The sequence below is a fragment of the Sorex araneus genome, chromosome 5, assembly GCF_027595985.1.
Source record: "Sorex araneus isolate mSorAra2 chromosome 5, mSorAra2.pri, whole genome shotgun sequence".
In the NCBI taxonomy this organism is placed as follows: domain Eukaryota; kingdom Metazoa; phylum Chordata; class Mammalia; order Eulipotyphla; family Soricidae; genus Sorex; species Sorex araneus.
This window is the reverse complement of record NC_073306.1, coordinates 57,514,857-57,533,243: the sequence shown is the minus strand read 5'-3', so window position 1 is coordinate 57,533,243 and position 18,387 is coordinate 57,514,857. Positions and strand designations below refer to the sequence as shown.

General features: G+C 41.1%; 1 protein-coding gene across 3 annotated transcripts in view; it reads left to right on the top strand.

The window, feature by feature from the left end:
* Positions 1-12,369, top strand: part of LOC101550305 (protein DDI1 homolog 2) — a 47,988-nt gene extending 35,619 nt beyond the window's left edge. Inside the window, exons 2-3 of one of the 3 annotated variants that reach the window (XM_055140113.1) lie at positions 5,326-5,388; positions 8,096-12,369. In XM_055140113.1, the coding sequence (XP_054996088.1) occupies positions 8,128-9,972 (1,845 nt within the window). In that variant the 5' untranslated portion in view covers positions 5,326-5,388; positions 8,096-8,127 and the 3' untranslated portion in view covers positions 9,973-12,369. Of the gene's footprint in view, positions 1-5,325; positions 5,389-8,095 lie in introns of those variants that run through there. The other 2 variants (XM_055140112.1, XM_004603359.2) reach the window with 2 other exon arrangements.
* The last annotated feature ends 6,018 nt before the right edge of the window (positions 12,370-18,387 follow it).

Here is an 18,387-nt window from a genome sequence, read left to right as displayed (position 1 = left end):
AGCTCATACTCCTTCTCCATCGATGTTGCTGATGTATTCTTTGCTCTTTCTCTCTTTCCATCTCTGAATACCAGACAGACAAATTCCAGGCTTCAGCAACTCAATGAACAGCCTTCAGTTGCACCGTACAAGATTCTAGGGAGTTAATGTATTTGCTTAGGCATATTTTTATAGGCCTCTAAAAAGTCTTGTTTTTTTTCTTTTTTCCCTAAAAGAAATTTTAATAGTAAGCAGACAGCACTTCTGAGCCCAGCATTATTTCCTCTAAAATTTATTGTTTTAGGTGCATTTACTTTGAAAGAGTAGCCTTGTCATGATGGGTTGCCCCCTAACCCCCTCCCAGCTATCTACTAAAACTGTTGCCACCAAAGAGATGGATCATCCGTAGGAGATAAATAGAACAATGATCAAAATACTGTGCTCATGCCATTAACAAATGTACTACAGTGTATCTTTAGGACAAATTAGAGCAGTGCTTTTTATTCCTTTACTTATTGGGCTTGGGGGTCTCTCCCAGAATTTCTCAGCCAACCTGGTAACGCAGTGCTGGGGGTGCTGCTGGGGCTACACTTGGTGGTGCTGAGAGGGGGCAGGGCAGTGTGGCCAGGTCTCAGACTTGGGTCCTGGAGTGCTTAAAACAAGCACTCCATCCAGTAAGCTGTCTCCTAGGCCTGCTACACCCACCCCCATTTTATTTTACTTTTCTGTTTGTTTATTTTGGTTTGGGGACCGCACCCAATGGTGCTCAGGGTTTACTCCTGACTGCCCTTAGGGATTACTTTGGCAAGGCTCAGGGAACTACATGGAATGTCTGGAATCAAGTCTAAGTAAGGCATATGCAGGGTAAGCACCCTCCACACTGTACTATTCTCCCTAGCCCTCCATTTTACTTACTTAACCATGCTGGGAATTGACCCCAGGACTAACCCGTGCAAGGTGAATGCTCTCAAACTGAGCTACATTCTTTTTTTCTTTTTTTTTTCCTTTTTTTTCTTTTTGGGTCACACCCAGCGATGCTCGGGGGTAACTCCTGGCTCTGCACTCAGGAATTACTCCTGGCGGTGCTCAGGGGAACATATGGGATGCTGGGAATTGAATCCGGGTCGACCGTGTGCAAGGCAAACGCCCTGCCCGCTATGCTATCTCTCCAGCCCCTGAGCTACATTCCTGACTCAGCATATAAACTTTCTGCTTTTTTGTTAAGTTTATTTGGGGGTTTTTGGCTACTCCCAATGGAGCTGAGGGCTTTTTCCACCTCAGTGCTCCCACATTGCTCCTGGAAGTACTTGGAGTACCGTGCTGTCAGGGTTGAGCCTGGACTGCCTTCTATAGTATGCTATAGCCCACTGAGCTAGTTCTCCAACCCTTATGTGGAGGAGGTGCGAGGGGGCTGTATTTGATAATCCTCAGGGATATGTCCAGCCGTTACTTACGCATCATTCCCTGATGATTCTTTAGGAATCAGCAGCTCTAGGAATTGAACTGGGGCTTTCTGCATGCAAAGCATGCATACTTAACCCTAAGTTTGAATTGTTCTTGGTTGTTTAAATTTAAAACTAAAGCAAGTTGCATGGGTAAAATGATGATACAATTTTGCTGATAGTTCATGAATAACTTAACTCACAGGTTTGGGGTTTTGTTTCATTTTATTTTCCTTTCTTTTCTTTTATGACCTCACTATTGATGCTCCCCTTGATACTCAGCCAGCTCTTTTTTTTATTTTTTCTTGGGCGGGGGGGGGGGGGAGCGGAAATCTGTGATCCTTTATGGTTCAACTTGCTTGACCTGGTGGTATTCACAGGCCACCAAGGCTGGACCTGAAGGGAAGAAAATGTGGGGAATATGGTACTAGAGATCAGCTCATAGCTTCATGCATTCGAGGCTTGTGCTCCAGTCCTTTGAGATATCTTCCCCTGCCTTTGGGTTATTTCAGTGTGTTTGAGTCATCAGTTACTCACCTGTGACTGATCACATGCTGTATTTTCTGGTGTGCCATATACTAGAGCTATAAGTTCAGGGAATAGCTTTCTGCTAAAGGCAAAAATTATCAGAGCTTTAGAAGTAAACAGCCTAGCTGGGATATGGCCGAGCAATAGAGCATTTGCCTTGTGTGTTGAGTTTATGGGTTTGAACTCTATTAACACCACCCCTCAAAAAATTGTGAGCAGCCAGATTTTATTAATATTTGTTGGTAGAAGACACCCAGAGGCCTAGCTCTGAGTGTCATTTAGAATGGGTATGGGTAGCAGATATGTTTTCCAGCTGGCCTTTTTGTTCACAATTCACTACTCGATTTTACATGTTTTTGTTTAGGGGTTATTTTTTTGGGTTGCACCCAGCAGTGCTCAAAGGTTACTCCTGGCTCTACACTCAGGAATTACTCCTTGAAGTGCATGTGGAACCACTTGTAGTGCCGGAGATCCAATCCAGGTCAGCCATGTGCAAGGCAAATGCCCTATTCACTGTAGTGTAGCTCCACTCCCTCAATTTTACATTTATAAGTACAGTTTTGGTTGTGACTTTAAGTAGGATCTGGAGAATTTTGAACAACCAGATAGAGGTTTGTAAGTTTGTAGTTTTATTTGCAAGCTTGAATGATTTTGACGTACCTGTGATAGTGGTTTTATTTATTTAATTTTTTTAAATTATGAACTTAGTCTAATACTGAGTATATATTACCATCTGTGTCATTTCTCTTTCCCCTTCATAGTTCTTTTGCTTTTCTCCCCCTTTTTTGGGGGAGGGGAGAGGCCAGGACACATGTTTTGGCCACACCTAGCAGTGCTCAAAGGCTACAGGTGGGTGCTCAAGGTACCATATATGGTTGGAGCTAGTGATCAAACTAGGGTCAACTGTGCAAGGGAAGCACCTTAACCCCTGTTCTCTTTCTCTGGTCCAGTCCTTTCTAGTCTAGAACAACAGGTGCCCTCTTCAAGTAATTATCGCATTTTATGGTCTAGTTTGGTTTGGCACCATGTTCAGCAGCTACTCCCAGTTTCGTGGTGGGTGTGTGGAGTTGCTCTAGGTGGTGTTTGGGGAGAATATGCAGTGCTGGGAATTGAACCTTAAGCTCCATGCAAGGCATGTGCTTCAGTTCGTTAACCTCTCTCCAGCATTCTTATGGCATTAATGTAATAAGTATAGAAGATTAAAAGAGCGACCACAACACCCAGGAGAAAGCTCAAGTAATAGAGCACATGCCTGGTACGTGTGAGACTCTTGAGTGTGATCCATAATGCTGCAGCCCCTGCATAGCTGGGTCTGAGCGGCATCACCTGGGCCTGCTGAGATGGCCCTTCAGGGAGTCACTGATTCTTAGTTCTTAGAGGTCACCATGTAAAGGCACTAGTGAAAAGTCAGCGGTGACCAAATGGTAGTTTCCACCATAAGTAAAGTATCGTACAGTGATGCAGAGCGTGCATTGGCTCAGCCAGAAATACAGCTCAGTATAAAATGTATGAGGTTCCATATATAAGGTTCTGGGTTACATGCCAGGAATAGCAGACATGCATGTATATCTCACTCCTGTGCCTCCCCTCCCCCTATCCCCCCACCAAGTTCTGTTGGGTGTGGCCCCTACTGGAATTAAAACATGTTTTTAAGCATAGTAAAGGAAATGTATTCATTTTACACTATTAAAAGGAAATAAATAGCTTTGTGCTGGAGATAATTTATTGGTTAAGATGCTTGACTTAGCCCATCACCCCAGTTAGATCTCTGGTACCGTATATAGTTCCCTGAGCACTGTTGGGTAGGGCCCAAACTTCCCTTATCCCACCAAAAAGAAACAGCTTTTTACTCATGATTTTTCTTTTTTTCAGGACCATATGTGGTTTGTGCTTGTTCTCATCTTTTCTGTTTGGTTGGTTTTGTGGTATGCCCAGTGGTGCTGAGTGCCATTCCTGGTTCCGTGCCTCTGGGGTTATGCACCATGCAGTGCTAGGAATTTGAACCTGGGCAGCCCTCGTGCAAAGCATGTATTCAGCCCATTGAGCTATCTCTGACTTCTGATTTTTGTTGTTTGTAAATAGTGAAATTAGGACAGGAGGGGAGAGTAAGGTTAAGGCACTTGCCTTGCGCATGGTGATTCTGGTTCCATCCCCAGTACCACATGTGGTTCCCTAATCACCATCAGATGTTGCATACCTCTCCCCCCCGCCCAAGAAAAAATAAAAGTGAAATGATTATATGACATCAGGTTCTAGTTTCCAGCTTTATCAAAATAAAATCTGTACATAATGGGGGCTGGAGTGATAGCACAGTGGGTAGGGCGTTTGCCTTGCACACAGTGAACCCGGGTTCAGTTCCCAGCATCTCATATGGTCCCCTGAGCACCGCCAGGAGTAATTCCTGAGTTCATGAGCCAGAAGTAATCCCTGTGCATTGCTGGTTGTAACCTCCCAAAAAAAGAAAAAACTGTACATAATAGAAGATGGTTTTACTAAAATAATTTTAGCAAGATAATTATATATCAAAGTATGTTCATCTTCCTATCAGTTGAAAAGTAGTTTGGAGAAGAAACTGTAAGTACAGATAGTGGCTGGAGCAATAGCTTGCCTTGCACACTGCTGACCTGGGTTCGATCCTTGGCATCCCATATGGTCCCCCCCAAGCATCACCAGAAGTGATCCCTAAGTGCAGATCCATGATTAACCCCTGGACATTCCCAGGTGTGGCAAAAAAAATTAAAAAAAAAAAAAGAAAACCTTAGCAATACAGAAGTTAAACTAGGATATACAGGTTTGGTTTGGTTTTCTTTTAGAGGGTTGGAACACCATGGTTTTTGCCTCATCTGGCTGTGCTTGAGGGTTACTCCTGGCACTCCTTGAGGGATGATCTCTGGTACTAGGAAATCAAACTAGGATTGGCTCAGTGCAAGGCGAGTGTCTTACCTGCTGTACTCTCTCTCACCCAGGTTTGTTTTTCTTCTAAAAACAAATCTTAACTGAAAAAGAAATTTGGAAAGTGATTATTATATGTGTTTGCTCACCTTTATTCCATGAAATTTTCATATCATACAAATTTGTCATGGGTGTACTTTTTTCACCTGTCTCACATGTTTGCTCGTAAATTCTCTGTGTATGGGTTTGTAAATTAATTTTCAAATATTGAAAATTGTTTAAATTGGCACATTGCTTTATGTATCATAAGAGAATTAAAGCAACCAACAAATAATTTTGATGTTCAGACTGGAGGCATTCCTCAACTTTGACTTGACCAGTTCCTGGTTTTAAAGATGGCAAAGGAATGGAGACTATAACCCTGCATGCTGTGTGGTTTGCATTGTTAACCCAAGTTTGCTTGTCTGTTTCCTAATTCAAACAGAGCGTCAGAAGCCATGATGCATGTAGTGTGTGTGTACTGCAGCTGGAGTGGGCCCCAGAACAGGTATTTATAGACAACACATTAAGCCTTCCATCTGCTCGTTATGTCTAGTCTGAAAAGTGTCTGTAGCAGTTTTGGAAATTAGCTTCTGTCACTCACCACTTCACCTTGTTTAATCTGGTTACAACTAGCCTGTATATGCGTTTGTATGTTAACTTGCATATCTAAGCTTAGTTTCCTATTTAAGTTACTACTTCAATAATTATTATTAGAGCAGTTCAAGGGGAAGCAAATCCCAGTAAAAACCACAATGTGACTATCAGGTCGAGAATATCAGAATCACAATACTTGTTGAAGGTAAAACTATAGTTTGGGATTTCATAAATCTTCCTGGAAAAAGGAAAAATTGTTTTTTCATACTAGTACACTGAACCACATGGAGTTTTAGAGGGCAGAAGTTTTCATATTGTTGAAGGAGAAGTGGAAACTTAGTCCAGATGACTTGTCCAGGGTCACCAAATCAGTAGGATAGGCAGGTCTTAAATTTTATTCCCTTAGCAATGAAAACTGAGACTTTATATTTTTCTGTCTCCCTTGCCTGATCACAGGAGACACTTTATCTGTATTGTAAATGTGGTATCAGTCTGAGTATACTGACTGCTCTCTCAAGAAGAGGAAAGACAGTGTTTTAAACTATCCTCCTAGGACTTGATACAGGTTTGCAGGCTGGTTGTAATTAGATGCATAGCATTTAACATTTCTTTTTCCTTCTAAGGATGGGTTAAGAGCAGGAGTGGTTTAATTATTCTTAATATCCATTAACTTTGTCCTCTTCTCCTGTTCTATAGTACTGACGTAGTCGTCGTCCACATCCCCTCCTATAAAGTTAATGAACCATCTAAACTACAGGACTGTTTTTGTAGTGATCCTCAACTACATTGATTTATCGTGACATAACAGTTATTACACTTGGCATAGCAGTGTTAGCAAGCTCTTACCAGAAGCCCTCTTGCCCCCACTCCCATGTTGCTAACATACTTCACTGTAGTACATATTTTTTGCTCATGTTTATGGAAAATAAGCTCTCAGGGCTATGTGATGCTGGTGAAGAATTGTATGTAATGTTGGGATTGAACCTTAATCTCCATGAAAGCATTGTTCCAGTCCATTGGGCTTTATCCCTCCATCCTAATTACCTTGTGTAATAACAAATGTAGAAAATTAAAAGAGAAGTCACAGGACTCTTGGAAATTGACCAACTGATTGTGTGTTTCTATACTAATGCACTTTACATTGAAAAATAAATGTTTCCCTATTTATATATATATATTTTAATGTAATGATTTTTGGACCATATCTGACAGTGCTCAGGGCTGACTTATTCCTGGCCAGCTCAGAGACCTTATGGGGCAACAGGTCAGCCACATGCAAGGCAAGTCCTTTACCCACTGTACTATCTCTCTTGCCCCCTGTTTACCTGTAAGATTTTAACTGTAAGATTGTTTCACAAAATGTCAAGATGTTTTTATCTTGACTGTTGAAGTCAACAGTGCTTTTATCTTCTCAAACTATTAGCCAAATAGAATGGTTCAGAACCATTAGAATTATACCTGCATTAATTCATGATTCCCTAAGTAAAAATAAACCCCATATGATGGTCCCCTTGGATTATAGTGTTCAGCATGAGTTGGCTTTTGTCCTAGTTGTATTGTGAGGTAATTTTTGTTACCAGTCCTTGACTGTTAACAGTTGTAAATGCATAGAAGTCATATGTAACTGCATCAGTAGCAAATGGAGAGTAGAAATTGATGTTTAATGACATTGTGTTTACACTAAGGTAATGCTTAAGCCTGTAATCTACATGATTAGACTTCAAGTTGCAGGGACCGTCTTTATTATTGTCTATTGAAAAACTGAGCTTGCTGCCCAAACCTTCCACTTGAATCTACCCTGCCTTTAAGGTAATTATTCTTGCCTAGTTAAAATACATTCTTATGATAAAATTAACTGATAACCCTTTTTTAGAATTGGCAGGGTAAAGGGTTGGTAAGAGTTCAGTTTGTGTGATTTATAGCTTTATTTTGTTCCCTGAATCAGTGCTCACATTTTTATCATGGCATGGGAAGTTTGGGTAGAAATAAATCAAATGCTTGCTTCTCTATCTTCTAGAGGTTCCCAAGCACATTATATGTTATTTCTCTTTATAATTCCTACTTTTGTTTGTCCCAGACATACATCGTTTTTTATTCTTGGTGTTCACATCTTAAACACACTAAAACTGCATTGGCATAAGAATTATTCCAGTACAGATATATATATCTTTAATCATCTGATAAGCTCACTGAAAATGTATGTATATTTCTCTCAAAGATGGTGCCCAAGGATCTGCAAGCATAGGAAATTGGACCATATCTGACAGTGCTCAGGGCTGACTTATTCACCCCGGACGAAGATAGCACACTCTAGTAACAATTCCAGAATTAGGAATTCATTGAGAATAAATTTATGTAAATGTCTTTCAGTCTTGCTCACTTGGAGTTGTTATTAATGGAGCTCAAAAACTGAAAATTTTATATTTTGTTCATTAGGAACATACAACCTCTTTATTATGATGCTGTGATGTTAAATTGTATACTACAGTGAAATTAGTTCTTCAATGAATAGAAGGCAGACCTGCATTTATGGATCTTATTTTGCTTAGATTTGTGTCCTCTGATAAGCTAATGGCTTTCATAAAATGCTAATTAATCATTTTTCCTTTTCCATGTAGAGAAAAGTGGTAAAGAAACTACCTCACCGGGAATGTCATCATTACCAACTTCAGATGGATCTAACCATCTAGCCCATCCTTCAGGACTGAGTCCTGAGATTGGTGATCCTGAGAGTTTTTCTCACTCTAACTCTGCCTCTGTCTGCCCTGCCAAGCCCAGGGACCCAGATAGCATCGAACTGAAGGCTTTAAAGGCTTTAAAGGCTGCAGCTGAATCCCAGATAACTTCTGAAAAGAACGAACATCTTCCTTTGCAGGGTCTTTCTGACTACGTTTCTTCAGCAGTCAGTGCTGCCCAAGACCAGAGTCCAGCTTTGCCTTTGCAGGATTCATCTGACGATGCTATTGTCACAAATAATATGGAGAAATCTTCTGCTGAAAAAAGTACCCAGGGCCTCGACTCTCATCTCCATGTGAGACAGGAAGCTGTCATAACTATTGGGATGCAAACAACACAGAGGTTTTCAGGTCAAAAGGTTTGGTGTCCAGAAGATCAGAGCCTGAGTGAAATGAATGGCCTTCAGCAACCCACAGAACCAGGCTGTGAACAGCTTGAGGTTGTACAACAGAAAGTACCACATGACCAAGAACATCTGTATAACACTGGTAACTGTGAGCTTCCTAGAGAACAGCAACAGAATGAACAAAAAGATGTTGATATAGAAACTACTGTGAAAGGAAACAGGCTGGAGCAGAATGTGGACCTTCCAGGTATAGAGAAAAATACTCAATTGTTAGGATGCTTTGACTGCTCAGATTCAGAAACAGTTATGGATGTAGAGATGGTTGAACAGTCCGTAGTTGTTCTGCGTAATTCAGCGAGGAGTCAGAATGCTAATGTCAAGAATATTGGCCCATCTGATCTTACCTTAGATAATCCCTTGATGGAAGTAGAAACATCAAAGTGTAACCCTGAAATTTTGAGTAATTCCATTTCCTCTCAGGATTTACAGGTCCCAGAACGTAATGTTGAAATGTCCGGAATCGATAAAGAATATGATCATTGCTCCCTCTCTATAGGTCACTGTGGCAGTTGTCAGCCATCTGTGCAATCAACAGAAGAATCTTGCTCATCTATAACAGCAGCCTTGAAGGAACTTCATGGACTTTTGGTCATTAGTAATAAACCAGTTTCAGAAAACACATATGAAGACGTTAACTGTCAATCAGAAATAGGTGAGGGACAAACAGCTTTTAAGGACCTTTCTGAAAGATGGACCCAAAACGAGCATCTTAGAGCAACTCAGCATGAACAGTACTCACAGGTCTCTTTTCATCCGACTGTGTCTGTGTCAGTGAAGACAGAAAGGTTAACAAACACTTCAAATAGTGTTGGAATAGAGGATGTAGAGAATATTGACTTCAGGGGTCCAGATGATGTGTTGTTAGCTGAGGAGGAAGGCATCCCCGACTCTAAGGAATCAGTAAATGAGAGCAGTTCTGTCACCCGAGCCTCAGCCAAGACATCTAATCAGTTACACTGCACCTTAGGTGTAGGAATTTCGCCCAAACTTTTAGTAGGTGAAGAGGATACACTTAATCAGATTTCCGAGCAAACTAAGTCCTTATCGTCCAGTTTCATATTGGTTAAGGATCTGGGTCATGGCACACAGGATTCAGTGACAGATAGACCTGAAGCCAGAGAAGATGTTTGTCCTGAAGCTGCAGGACCACTGCTTGAATTCGAACCACCTACCAGCCACCTATCAAGTCCCTCCATTCTTCCACCATTAATTTTTCCTGCTACAGACATTGACCGGATTCTTCGTGCCGGCTTTACTTTGCAGGAAGCTCTTGGGGCTTTACATCAAGTCGGTGGAAATGCAGACCTTGCACTTCTTGTTTTGTTAGCAAAGAACATTGTAGTTCCTACATAACCATGGAAAAAGTGGGCTAGACTGTACTCCATTCCCTGGGGAGGGAAAAATTACATACAAACACACACACACACACACTCACCACATATACAGTATATGTAGAAACTTGCAAGCAGAATGTTGAGCCAGATTTTTTTAAGGGTTTTTTGTTTGTTTGTTTTTGTTTTATTGGCCAAAGTAATTTATGATCTCTTGTCTGATGAATCTGTCTACTTGTTAAAATTTGGGCCTTTTTTTAATGTATTGGCAGTATGTGCATACGAAAGCTTTTTATTCTCATTAAGATGATGTATTCTGGAATAAAATTAATGATTTTATGTACAGCATACAATTTTAGAATGAGAGTGAATGCTTTGAGAAGCAGAGGCTATGTCAAATCCCACCACCGTGCAGCTAAAAGCAGACCAGTTCCACAATTCGGGTGACTGTACTTTAGGCAAGGTATGACTTAACTGAGTTGTCAGTTTGCGAAGTTTTGATCACATGGCTTGGTGTTTTTAGTTATACCCAGTGGTCTGTGTATTAATGACAGTTACAACAGGGAATTGAAAAATAGTTGAATATCTCCTATTGTGTACATTTTTACTCATGTGGTTAAGATTTGACATTTTAATGGGATTGGGGGTTTGAGCATCATGGATGGTTGCATGGATTGCCAGATACCTGGGTCAGATATGTGAGGGAATTAACATTAGTGTGAAGCATGATGCTACCCAGATTAAAAAGGGGAGGGGGGAAGAATTCACAAACGTCTCAGTAATATTTCAAGAACTGAGTGAAAAATAATGGCCTAAAAACACTGGAATTTACTGGAGATTGGGTCTGCTAGCATCTCACTGATCACACCTCAACTCTTAATGACAGATGATGTCCTTTAAAGTTTAGCTAATGGATTGACTGCCAGCAATGTATTTCCTTTCTAAATTCATCTTCTCCAAAGTTCTAGATCAGCTGAGCTGCTATTAAAGTGAAATACTGAAGCATGATAACCTTGACACTGTTGCTCTTGGTGCTTGGAATGGTCAGTCTTATGGCTTGGTGTCCTTCATGGCAATGGAATAATTGCATGTTCTGACTCAAGTGACCTTGGTAGAGTTTCCATCCCTTTCTTTCCTCAGGAGTTTCTTTTTTAAGCAAAAGTGTCCTATTTATGTTTACTATGTCAAGTTAGAGTGGGGCTTAGTATATAGATGTATTTATTGTGGCCTTTTTTTATATGAGGACTAGCCCTTGGAAACCAGTGTCCTAAAGGGCCCCACTGTGCAATAATCCTTCTGGATTGACTTTAGATAATTTTTTTCCCCTGGGAAAAAAGCTCTCACATACCTAGTCTCAAATGCCTGTAGTCTTGGCTTTTTGGAAAAGAATGTTGAGAGAAAATTCCTTGATTCCAGGATAACAGTTTGCAGTGTATTCGAAATATCTAAAAGGTGATTTCTGAGCTTAGTGTTTTAATTATTTTGTTGAAAGTCTGACTCTGTAAATTTTGTTCTTCCCATCAAAATATAAGTCACTGAGCACAATAGAAATGAAGGCTCTTTATCTCAGGAGTTTTTGAAATTTTAATTTTGGAAGGCAATTAGAAATATTTCTTCTATTCTAACTTTTTTTGCTATGATGTTTGTATAAAGTTGTTACGAGACTTGTGATATGACAGAAAGTCACATTAGATTCATCATGATGCTTTGAAATTCAGAAATGGTTGACAGAAGGATTTACTTTACTGTTTTCAAAGGGGGGGGCACTCAACAATTTAGTCAGATTGTCCTTAAAGTTTCTTTTCGACAGTCACATATTGTAGATCCTGTTGCCTGCCCTACACCAAAGATAATAAGATGCACTAGAAAACTGCTCACGGGATTTCTGTCAGCCAACTCTTAGAGCTGTGATTGTCATTAAGTAGTTGGTGCTATGACTTAAGTAAAATCTAGTAGCAATGCAGTGGGCCCCTGTATTTGCTTTATGGATGGTGCTAATTCATCCTGAGGTTACCGATCCTGAGGGCTTTGGACTGGGGAATGTATCAGTGACAGTAGAAGGCCTTCTGTATAAGCAGTGTGGCCACTACTTGAAGATGTGAGATACAATATCAGTGGAGGATAGAATATCTGTTTGGGGAAAGGTTTCATTATAACAGCTTTTTGTGTATGTACGTGTATATTTATTTTTAGGGAAAAATGATTAGGCATTTAGTTGTACATGTATTCTTATTAGGAATACTTTGGGTGAACCCACTTGCCAAATATATTTTCCCTTTTTCTCATTTTTAATGTATAAAATTGCTCTTGATTTTTTTAAAGTTTCACTTTAAGCTGTTGACATTATTAGGATTTTGAGTAATTTTTAAATTGTCAGTTCTAGAACACGGGGGTTAATAAAGAACATGACTTGAGTGGCCCTTGTCGTCAGCTTTTATTTAAAGTGCAGAAATTAGACACTTGTTTCTCCAAGAATAAAGTCAAACCATTGTGAACTTTTCTGGCTGCCTATGAAACTGATTAAGGCCAACCATACCCAGCGGTGGATCTCACTATGGTCAACTCTTATCTCCGGGGTGGTCTCTGTGTATTCTCCAAAGGGAGGAGAGTTACAAGTTTTCCTGTGTGACGTATTTAGTTTCCTATATATGACAGTGCTCTTGGGACCACACCCAGCTGTTCTCAGTTATCATACCTGGCAAAGCCCTGGGGCCCATATGCAGTGCTGGGTGTTGAACCCTCATTGGTGGCATACAAGGCAAGCATCTCACCAACTGTCCTATAACGTGTGCTTAGAAACCAAACCTGGCTACAAACAACCCATGTTCAGTTCCTGGCGCCATATTGTTCCCTCAAGCGTTGGTCTCTTAAGCATTACGTCCTTGGGCCCTTGCATTGAACTTTGCAGGCCTGGTTGGTGAATTGCAGGCAGCACCCCAGGGCCTCCTGAACATCACTTGGCCAACTGCCACCATCACGAAAAGAAATTCTTATTTGTACTTTTCAAGGCCTCCAGATATTAGCTAATAGTTTTTAGACCGGATTGGGCTTTAGCTACTAACCTAAAGATTACCTCTTGCTTGGCAAAAGGAATTGTATAAATGTTAAGTGTGTATTAAAACTTTCTGCCTTGTGGGGGCTGGAGTGATAGCACAGCGGGTAGGGCGTTTGCCTTGCACGCGGCCGACCCGGGTTCGATTCCCAGCATCCCATATGGTCCCCTGAGCACCGCCAGGGGTGATTCCTGAGTGCAGAGCCAGGAGTGACCCTTGTGCATCGCCAGGTGTGACCCAAAAAGCAAAAAAAAAAAAAAAAAAAAAAAAAAACTTTCTGCCTTGTAGCCTACAAAGTTGTATGGGAATCTTAGCTTCTTGTAGTAAAGAGAGACACAAACTATTTGATTTTCACCACCGCCACCCCAAAGCATTTCATCCCAAAGCATTTAAAAAGGGTACTATAAGAATGGAAACTTAGGAGAGACTTTTATCACTGATTTTTTGTTGTTTGGAGATGGAGGGTGGTTTGGGCCACACCTGCCTGTGCTTGGGCTTACTTATGGCTCTGTGCTCAGGGATCACTCCTGGCGGGGCTCAGGGGACCATAAGTAATGCTGGGGATGAATCCGGGTTGACCACATGCAAGGCAAGAGCCTTTCCTGCTGTACTATCTCTCCAGCCCTGTCACTGATTTTTTGATAAACCAATTAAAGTGGACCTGCCTATTCTTTTCTTACCACAGCTTTCTAATCCTAGTAAATGCCATACAAATTTGTTTCATCATACAAATAATATCTGTACATACATATGTGATGCAAATATACCTTACAGTTAGTATAGATTAGAAAGGGAGCCATTTTATAACTTCAATATATTCTTCACTTATAGTGACTTATCTCACGGTGTATATGGGAAAAACAGCTTTGCAAATAACTGGCCAGAAGAGTGATCACACTTCATGATTTCTTTTTCCTGTTTGCCACCTGCAGTGGAAAATATAGGAAGGACAGTCTGACTTGCACATTTCACACTTGTGACATTGATAACATGAGAGAAATGAACTGTATTATACATTCTTCTGTTCTTCTAGGAATACCAAATAAAGATTTCTCCTGTGAATTTCTTAGTATGTTCTGTGACTGACCTAGAAATAATAGTTTTCCTTTCCAGATTAATGTAGTTGTTGATGTCCAGATGTATAAAATAATTTTCCCCTGAATTAAAAATTATAATGCCTTTTATCAACAATAAATTCAAGTATGTCCTTGGGAATTGGGAATATGAGACTGTGGTTCAGGCAAGCTCTGTAACTAGAATACCTTCGGTCATTGTTCCTAGTCCATTGAATAATCTGAACAATTCAGGAGTGGGCCTTGGATGTGCTCGATTTTCTTTTGTGCCTTGATTTCTACAGATTGCAGGGGCATTGAGTGACGGTGTGCTATAAAAGTGGGATTTTGGGGAGCAGGGAAACTTGGAAATGGGCAGCCTGGAGGGAGGCAGGCATGTAGAGTGACCCTAAAGTTTCTATTTAGTTTGTACTAAACCATTAGCTTTCCCCAATTCAAAGGACCGTTTGAACTATTTGAATAAGAGTTGTTGCCTCCGAAGTACCCAAAAAGTTGTTTCTTTACGATTGTGATTTTGGTTTTACTATCAGTATTGCAAATAAGGTGGAGAATTGGAGCAGAGCTAGAGCATTAGGATGGTGGGTAGAGTTCTGTTAATGTAGCCAACTCGGGTTTGATCCCTGGTGTCGTATTCCTGGAACACCGCCAGGAATGAGTGCAGAGCCACGTGTGGGCCCCAGACAGAACAAAAATTGGAGAAAATCATTTCACCAGGAAACACTTGCAGACTGCAATCATGAGTCTTTAAACATGGCTCCATTGACATTCCCCCAACATTAGGTGTCTGTGTATCAGATACCTATGAGCACTAGGGGAGATAGGCAGAGGTGCCTTTGTTGTCCTGGCCTTATGGAGTTTTGCATCTTAAGGAAACAACAAATATTAGGTCATTTTAGAAATCAATATAAAGTCTTTGAAAATCGGACATGGAATTAGATGCCATAAACAAAACAAAGCTGCTCTACAACAGAAAAAATGGAAAGAGTTTTTTTGTTGGTTTTTAATGTTCTGTCATTTGGAAGAAGTACCCGAATGGATCCATAAGACAGTGTGTACTGTGCTGGGAACAAATGGACAGGACAGGAGTGCAAGTAAATAGAATATCAGAAGATCCTAAATACTGCTTTGGGTCACCTTTCCATCAGGGCGCTTCAGTGTAGGGGTGGGGGGCGGAGGTAATCCTCTCTACACTATTTGAACACAGCTATGAAGCATTGACCAACTAGGCTATTGTTTCCCAAATTGGCAATACATCATTACAAGGGCACACTACACTGCGGGGGTGGGGGGGGCAGCAAATAGTAGTCTTAGGTGCTGTTCATTCATGAGGTACATTTCATTTAAGGTAGATTTCCAGCTGGGTGCTGTATAAGTTCTTTCTGAAAAGGGAGAGAAAGACTCAGTGAGTTTGGGAACATCTAATAAAGGCCAACAGAACTTCACAGAAAATTCGGCCAGTTACTTTTTTTAAACAGCTAAGTTAAAGAAATGTAGCGGGCAGTGATTCTGGTATTGAGTGATAGACTGAATCCATCCATGTACCACAGAATCAAGACTGATAAATAAACCTGCAGGACATCCCTGTCCTAAAGACTGATGACCCGTTGTTTAAAATGTTTCTGTAATAATCCTCAGGCACTGATGATATCTGAGATTTGCTGTAAGAAAGCTTCTCAAAGATTCACCAGTGTGTGGTGGGAGCCATAGTACAGCTGGTAAAACTTGCATGTGGCTGATCCAGATTCCATCCTCGGTATCCCATGCGGTACCGTGAGCTTGTCAGGAGTAATTCCTGAACATCACTGGGTGTGGTGGCAAAAAAAAAAAAAAGATTTACCAGTGTGATTGTAACCCAGGCCCTTTGGCACTAGGAGGGTTCTAAAACAGCTGTTAAGTTTTAGAACAGTGAAGTAGAGTCTGTAGACAAAGGACTCAAAGATAATGGGGTTAGAGAATGTTTCCTTTCACTAAAAGATCTGAAAAGGGGTGAACAGAATACAAAATTAAAGTAATTTTTGCAGAATGATCTTTAACATGTCATTAGCCAATTTAAGGATGTGGCATATTGGATATTTTTCCCTGAAAAATAAAGTTTAGTAGCAATTTTTTTTTTCACATGGAGTTTGTTTTATACACAGCTCTGTACATGCATGCCTCTGTGCTTACAGGTCTGATCAGCTTGTTTCCAGATTGCTTCCATCTACCTGATGCTGAGCCGTTTTTTCCCTTCACTGAAGGCCCCCTCAGCTTCCTGAGTCTGTGACCTGAGAGCATTCCCTCTGAATGATATTTTTGTTCTTCAGTCTCTTGTTCATTCTTTTCTGATGGTAGATGTAGAGCAGTTCATCATAAGATTGTATTTGCTTTTTTGTTTTGTTTTTCACTCAAAATCTGGTCTTCATGGCAAGTTGGGTTAATGATCTTTGCACTCAGATGAGACTTGTTTACCAAACTTGTAGCCATGTGTGGCAGATTTAGCACATAGAAACACCTCTCCTGTTCCCCCAGATTTCCTCGTGCAGTTGCTCACATGTTAATTTCGTGACTTTTCCTTAAGCTTAGATACTTTTGCATCTTACATGAACCAGACTGACAAAATAGACTTACCCATAGCTCAGTCACTCTTGTAATGCTTTGGTTTTGAGAGTTGGGGAAACACTGAGAACTTAAGAGAACCAAACTCAGGAATTCCAGAGTCCGTTGCATTGTGCTATTGTTGGGCTAGGGGCAGCATAGGCCCTATCTGCTGTGAGTGAGCTAGATACATATTTGAGTTTTTGTCACATACTGAAATGTCGAGTCAGCCCTAATTAATCAAAACTTTTCCTTTCTAAAATAGGAACTTCCTGAAGAGAAGTGATGTGTAAAGCATTTGATATTTAAAACAATAAAGTTTTTATCCTAAGACTCTTGTGGTCATGTTGTACTCCCTTCACTTTTGTCCTTGTCTCAATTTCTGCACCTTTAATAATACAGACATTGTTTTCTTATTTGGTCCACACCCAGAGGTACTCAGGGCTTACCCTTCGCCTACTCTCCACTCAGGAGTCAATCTTAGCTGGCTCAGGGGACCATACAGGATGCCGGGGATTAAATCTGGTTGGCCATGTCTTGCAAGAGCCGCACTCACTGTGCTGTCCTATCCCCATTGGTTGTACTCTCTCCAGCCCCTCAGATACTGTTACTTGTAGCTGTGTCTCTGTTTCTAGAAGTGAGTTTTCTCCTAGTCATTAACTGCCAGGGCTGGAGAAGTAAGGTGGGCAAGTTGCTTTGCACATGACTGACCTGGGTCTGGTCCCCTGAACAACACCTCTAAGGGTGGTCTCTGATATAGAGACAGGAGTAAATCCTGAGCAAGTACTGCCAGGTATGTACCACCCACCCACCCATTCCCCTCCCCCAAAAAAAGTGACTTTCCGAAAGTAAGGTTTTGCTATTTTGTTTGTTGTGTTTGTGTGTAAGTTTTGGGGTCACACCTGCGATGCTCAGGAGTTATTCCTGGCTCTTCAATCGGGAATAACTCCTGGCTGTGCTCAGGGGAGACCATATGGAATGTCAGAGGTCAAACCAGATTAGGTGCTTGCAAAGCAAACACCCTATTCGCCATACTACCTCTCCAGCCCCAGTGAGGTTTTTCAAAGGGCTGAGCTCATGCTTTGCATGCCAAAGGCCTGTGTTCAGCTCTGGCATCATGTGATCTCAGAGCACTGAGCCTGAAGTGGGCCCTGAGCACCACCATGTGTGGCCCCAAAACAAAGGAAGTTCCGGGTAATCATTGCAAGAAGAAAACTGCTATGTAAAAAGATACGCAATTTGTGACGGCACACTCAGGAGATGCCCAGTAAAAACCGCAGGCTGAGAGTGCGGCTCATAGAGCTTATGCTCTACAGCTACGAGCCCTGGGTTTAAATATCCCCAACTGCCTAGTAAGTAAGACACTGGGGTTGGGCCTGTGTTTTTTCACCTTTTGCACCTGCAGATAGTTTCTAGGACCAGGCTGCTTGGGTTTGAATTCCAGCTTTGCCACTTACTAGCAATATGGATAAATAGCTAATCTGTCTGTGTTCCGTTTCCTCATCCATGAAATGATTGTTGACAAACTTAGGGATTAAACCAATTAATATATGTAAGGTATTTAAAAACAATACAGGGCACATAGTATTCATTAGAGGTTAGCTGGACTAGGCATTGTGTCGTGGAAGGGATTTGAGAATGCTAAGTAGAATTTGCAGAAGCTGGAAATATTTTTGTTCTATTTTGCTTTTGAGCCATATCTGATGGTGCCCAAGGCTTACTATTGGCTCTGCGCTC